The sequence below is a fragment of the Lucilia cuprina genome, chromosome 2 (genome assembly GCF_022045245.1).
Source record: "Lucilia cuprina isolate Lc7/37 chromosome 2, ASM2204524v1, whole genome shotgun sequence".
In the NCBI taxonomy this organism is placed as follows: domain Eukaryota; kingdom Metazoa; phylum Arthropoda; class Insecta; order Diptera; family Calliphoridae; genus Lucilia; species Lucilia cuprina.
In genome coordinates, this window is record NC_060950.1 from 49638577 (window position 1) to 49645228 (window position 6652).

General features: G+C 31.4%; 1 protein-coding gene across 2 annotated transcripts in view; it reads right to left on the reverse strand.

The window, feature by feature from the left end:
• The window catches only part of LOC111683703 (clavesin-2-like), a 41877-nt gene that overhangs the window by 18052 nt on the left and 17173 nt on the right, over positions 1-6652 (reverse strand). For both annotated transcript variants that reach the window (XM_046946243.1, XM_046946246.1), the window contains exon 2: positions 5801-6443. In XM_046946243.1, the coding sequence (XP_046802199.1) occupies positions 5801-6403 (603 nt within the window). In that variant the 5' untranslated portion in view covers positions 6404-6443. The remainder of the gene's footprint in view (positions 1-5800; positions 6444-6652) is intronic.

Below are 6652 nucleotides of genomic sequence, written 5' to 3' on the forward strand. Positions count from 1 at the left end.
ATTTTAAACATCTTTTATAAATTTTTAATTTTTTATTACATCAAAAGCTAAACACTATGGTGAAGGGTATATAAGATTCGGCACAGCCGAATATAGCACTCTTACTTCTTAAGTTTAATATTACCTTAATTTCAAATAGTACCAATTGTAGAATGAAAAAAATACTAAAAAGTACATACAGTACGATATAATCCATTCACTAAACATTTCAATTTTCTGTTGTATTATCAAAATTCAAAATATTATATTCTATTTCAACGGTTCCTAAATGGGGGTTTGCGGACCCCTAGTGGTTCGTGGTAAAATCCAATGGGGTCCGCCAAAACGAACGAAAAAAATATTATTTACACATGTTAAAAATACTAAAAATATCTCCAATTTTTTTCAAAAATATTAAATTCCACAATTTTTGTTCAATAATCCTACATTTGTTGGTGACTTTTTATAACCTTTTCTATTATCAGTGGTGATAGAGGGTATATATAAGTTTATCGTTCCGTGTGTAACACCAGAAATATTCATCTTAGACCCAACAAAGTATATTTTTTTGGGTCCTTGTAAAATTCTGAGTCGATTTAGCGATTTCCGTTCGTCTGTCTGTGTAAAACATACCCACGTCAAAACTACGAAATCGGTATCAACCAAGTTCACTAAAAAATTATTGTTGTTGCCCTAAGCAGTTTGGTATTGAAAATCAGTAAAAGCGGTTATCGATGTAAAAAGTTACTAATAAAAATTTTAGACTACCTCGAAAAAAATATGTTTTTTTTTTAATTTTTAAGCAGTTTCTTTAGAAACTACAAAATATAGTTCGATGGATTTTGTCGCTCATTATTTTTTCTACCAGGGATCAAGTATGTTGAAAGTCGTAACAATTGATTCCAAATTTTCTATAGCCTCGAACAAGGGTACATATTCCCGGAAATTAGTTTATCGTTAACAACTCCCAAAAATATGTCTGAATAACCACAAAATTATGTACATGTAAATTTAATATGATTTGTAATCATATTTCTAAAGAAGATTTGTATTGGTCCACAATTGGGCATAGCTCACATATAAGGTCCACTACCGAAAATCACTTAACGCGCATATTTCATTATGTTTTTGTAAACATAAATCATTCATTATTTGTCATAGCTACCATATAAAGTCCACTTCCGAAAATCACTTAAAGGCACATATTTAATTTATTTAATCAAATTTGGCTTTAATTTCAACATGAATTTGTTATATATGCATTTCATTGTACGAAATTTTTTCGGATCGGTCCATAATTGGTCACAAGTTTCATATAAGGACCAATTTCGAAAATTACTAAATGCAGATTGTTGTGATCTTAGATTTTTTTGTCGCTGTAAATAAGAAACTTCTCTTGAAAAATTACTGGGGAAATAAAATACATTTAAATTAATAATTAATCTGGAAATTAATTATTATTTTTGATTACACTTGTTGTAAAATTCATAGCAGGAATTTTTTTTCACTTTGGACCCAAGTAAAAAGGTCATATGAGGAGTGTGGGGACGTTAAGGTAGTCGGTGATAAAGCAGTTGATGAAAATAAATTTCAGAAAGCCCTATCAGCATATAAATGTGGAAATCATAGCCCTGTCGGAACTCACCATGCAAACAACTGAATGTCAGTCAACTGTACCAACAGAAAATAAATAATTCAAAAGGTTGCCACCTTGTGACACCGACAGATTTGGGATAATAAATTATGGCTCAGCTTTCGTAATTTATTCATATACATACGAAATTCTCAAATTAGCAACTTTGAAAAACATTTTCATTTGATTAAAAAAACTGGTGGTGAAGCTAAAGATGTTATTTCTAATGTCCCACTAACAATCGATGCTTTTATTCTGCCGTGGAAAAATTTAGTTGACCAATATGAAAACAAATGGATGAAAGTTAATGACCAATATTATTTTATTTTGGACTTACCCTATGCCTCAACAGACTCAGGTGCCTCATTTAAAAAATTGCAAAGCATAATAAACTATTGCAGACAGACTTTAGGAGTATTAGGCTACTACAACATGGGGTTTTTTAATTTATATTTGATCACAAAGGCTACCTAGGACCTTCGTAGAAGAATTCGAAAACTCCTGTAAATATTGTTTCGATATTCCAAAATGGGAGGAATCGATAAATTTTTGACTCATAAATTAAAAACCTTAGAGTCAGTGGGAAACATTAAACCATCAAAACCCAGACTTCAGTTCAAAATTGTGACGCGACCTATCCAAGCAGGTCAACATCAGTCAACATCAGCATCAAACGTTTTAATCCCAAATATAAGTTCTTTGATTCAACAAGAGAGTAAAAATTTTAAACAATCACATAACGGGAGAGTGTCCTTGTTATTTATTGTAATAGTACAGTTCCAAACTAAAGGCGAAAGAAAGTTGAAAAATGCACTAAATTTTCCCACCAAACGAAATTTAGTTCACTTAAAAGTATTAAGTTAGACCTCAACCGAAGCTTTTTTATTCAATCTTTACTCTAAGGTGAACTCACATATTAAATTAGAAGTCTGGGCACCAGTCCTGTAGAAACTTTCATCTAATTTACCACCTCAGACTTTAGACTTGCAACATTTCACTGAGACTGCTAAATTAGATATATTGCATGGACAATCCGAAGCGAGCTATTGGATCCCTTTTGGCACAAAAACCTGTATTTAGTTGGATTGTCGAATTAAAAGAAAACTACCCTAAAACAGAAGTTTTATCTACAATTGCCAAATTCGTTGACCCTTGTGGATGGATAGCCCCAATAATAGTAGATGTAAAACTAATTATGCAGATTTAGTTAGGCAAAGTCGATTGGAATGACATAATAAAACCTTTGACTTGTTTAAAGTGACTAAAATTCATAAAATCTGCCCTATAATAAATACATTGAAAATTCTCCGCATCCAATTTAAACCCAATTGTAATGTAGAAATTCACGGTTTCAGTTCGAATACAATCGGAAAACTCAGTATTGACGATTCTTTTGGCTTAGAACTGTGTGGATCGGTATGATTGGCAAACCTTGCATGTGGACTTATATCAAATCCTCAAATTCAAAATTTCAAGACATATTATTGGACCGACTGTACAATCGTGCTGTTCTGGTTAAAGTAATCCCCTTGCTAGTGGAACGCTTTCGTAAGATATCGTGTTTCAGAAATCTTAAACAAGGATGGAAACATATCAACACAAAAGATAACATAGCAGGCGTAGCCAGCCGAGGATGTCGTTCTCAAGAACTAGAAAACCACAACCTATGTAGGTTTGGGCATCAGAAATTTTACAACCCGTGCATGACTTATCACAAAAGGGTACATTGCATATTTGTATGCTTCGCCACAAAAGCAGTACATCTTGAAGCAACAAGTGATCTATCGACCCAATAGTTCCTAGCCGGGTCCGAATCATCAAAACCTACCTTGGACCTGATTAAAACTGTAGAGTTGTCGACATCAAGACAAAAAATGGAGTCATCACCAAGCCAAAACAAAAATTGTGGTTTTATTTACAAATTACTATATCCCCTAGTTATTTACATATATCAATATTGTTCTAACTTATATTTACAAAAGTTCTTAAAAATACTGTTTGAGCTGCCTACACGATCCTACAAAACAGAAGAATGCGAGATATCTGCAAGAGAAGTCACAACACATTACCACATGATGCAATGCAGTTAAAAATAACACAACCATCAGAGCGAGCCGACCAACAGCCTTCAAGACGAGCAGACAATGAACCAGAAACACCCTTTTCAATTAAAACTTGGTTTTCATTTCAACTGCATCCATTAATATTCACACTGAAAGTCTTACTACTTAGACAACATCTAGAATCTCAAAAACTTTCGACAAATATAAGATTAAAACAATCATGAAATATAATGGCGGAACTGAGGAAAACAACGTTTACAGATATAAAAGTGTACTACGGGAATATATAATGCTGTCAACAATCAGAATGTAAGTTATCGTGAAATAAGGGTATGGATTGATAAACTTGAGAAAATTTATGTGTTATGAGTGTTGCCAAGATTAAATTGAGATTGATAACAAGTTGGTTAAAGCGGATCAATGCAGAGCGCAGATTGAAGTCATTTATTTTGCAATAAGAACTATTTGGCTAGTAAAATGAAACGTTGGATAGAAGAGTTATTGAGGGTGCAGAATACAACAGCCCAAACAACAAGAACATGGCAATACAGGCTGTTCAGCAATAGCGGCAATACACTCAGCTGTAACTCGTATGCGTTCCATCCGAGCTCCATTTACAAAGAATGTTAAAAAATGCAACGGCTTCCGATTTTATGAAATTCAGATGATGCGTACAATATTTTGAGAACTCTAAAGGGTTCTGGGCCCTGATTCAATGGATTGTGTTTTATGTGTCACATTAAGAATAAATTGAACAAAGGAAAAATTACACTTTAATTTTTGAGAAATCGTGTAGTTGAAGTGGAGAAGCAACAGAAGGCTAATGCATCAAAGTAAAATCGCAAATGTTGTTATTGCAAATCATGTAATCAAATGTAAATCGCGTCGTTTTAAAGTATATAAGTGACAACGTTCTATTTGCGGAAGTCGGCCAACAAACAGATAGCGATGAGAAACCCACAACAAAACAATTCCACAAAAAAGTGTTACCAAGGGTTTTTTTTTTTTTGCTCCGCTGTTGGATTTTTCGAACAGTAAAACAACTTTCAAAAAAAGTTGTATACCTATATGAAAAAGGCGAAATTTCATTGATACCAATGTTAAGTCTCATCTTTAAGCTAATAAAAAAATATTCACCCGCGACCACGCCTTTCTCCCTCGATACCAGGGGTAAATTTCTGCAACCCATATTTTTCGACTGATTTTTTAAAATAATATAAAAATATTATTTTATAAAATAAAAAAATGTGATTTTCATGCAGAAGCGTGAGTTTAGATCTTATAGTTACTGATTGAAGATGATTCTTTGTATTTAATTTGACTCGCATGAGTAGTAAAGAATATTATTTTTTATATTTTTCTTTTATCGAGTGGTTTTACATTTTATAGTAAATTTTTGGAAGAAATGGTGAATATTTTATAAATTATGTACAAGTAATAGTGAATTTCCAATCTTTTGTGGTTTTTTACCTATTTTTTGATTTGTGTTTTTGATAGATAAGTATAAGTACACGTAAAAAAGATTTTTCTATGATTTTTTTATTCAAATAATAACAACCTAAATTTAACTAAATATAATATTACACAAATTTTAATTACTTTTGTACAGTTTGATTTAAAAAAATTAAATAAATCAGCAAATAATTCGTAATATATGTATAACCTGCATACAAAGCTGACATGTAAAATAAACGCCAGTTTTCGAAATTTCTAACAAGCTATTCTGGGAAAACAAAAAATCTAAAAAAATAAAAAAATAACTCGACAAAAGTTTTGTTTCCGCAGTGAGAAACTAATTTTGATTAGGTTAATAGCTTAACTTATTGATGAAATATATGCGATATGACCTGTGACCATGGCCATATGGGAGCTGTGATCAATAATGGTCCGATCCAGAAAAAATTAAAAAATTAAATAAAATGGTTTTTTATACGTACAAAAAACATATTTGTGTCGAATTTTGTCCCGACTTTATAATTCAATGAAATATATGCTTTTAAGTGATTTTCGGAAGTGGACCTTATATAGGAGCTAAGACCAATTATATTTATATTGTTTTTAGTGCAGCAAAGTACAGGTATAGTTTTTATATACTATAAGATGGAATTTATTTAAGAGTATATACCTGCAATCCTTCAATAATGTTTTTTAATATTTTCGGAGATAAATGTGTTGATTGTTTATAACTAAAATTTGTCCAGTCAACAATTATTACAAATCCTAATGCTTGATTTTGTATATCTTCCAACAATGTGTCTAGAGTTAATAGCAGTGCTCGGTAAATATCTTCAAGGGAATATTTGCTAGTATTCCAATTTGCTGCAGTGAATGTTATTACTTGTCTTCCGCGGCGATCCCTTTCGGTAAGTATTCCAGGATTCCCATCCAACAACGCATGTTGAATCTTTTGATCAAACACATTTATATTTTGCCAAATCATGTCATTTTTCTTATTCTTTAGATAATTTATGAGTAAATCCATGGCAGCCTTGTAGTTAAATTTTCTTGCATATAAAAACCGATACAGAAAATTATCATCAAAACAAATTGATTTGTCTTTCAAAGCTAAATTAAGGCTTGATTCGATCGCTTTTCTTAATGTTTCTAAAATTTGCTGATGATTTCCCTCTTGTTTCTTTCTATTGTTATCTTGATTTTGAAAATATTTAAAATTATTATAATTTGCATGTAAAGTCTTGTTCAGTGCGATTTCCAAATACTCCGACATTATGGCAGCCTTAATAGGTTTATTAAATGAGGCATCAAATCTGTAAAAATAATAAAAAAATGTTTTAAAACGTTATAAAAGCTAACTTGAATTTCAGTTCTTTATTATGGAAAACAATTTTAAATTAAGGGTTATATTTTATCTGTCTTTCTTTCTATCTATCTATCTATCTATCTATCTATCTATCTATCTATCTATCTATCTATCTATCTATCTATCTATCTATCTATCTATCTATCTATCTATCTA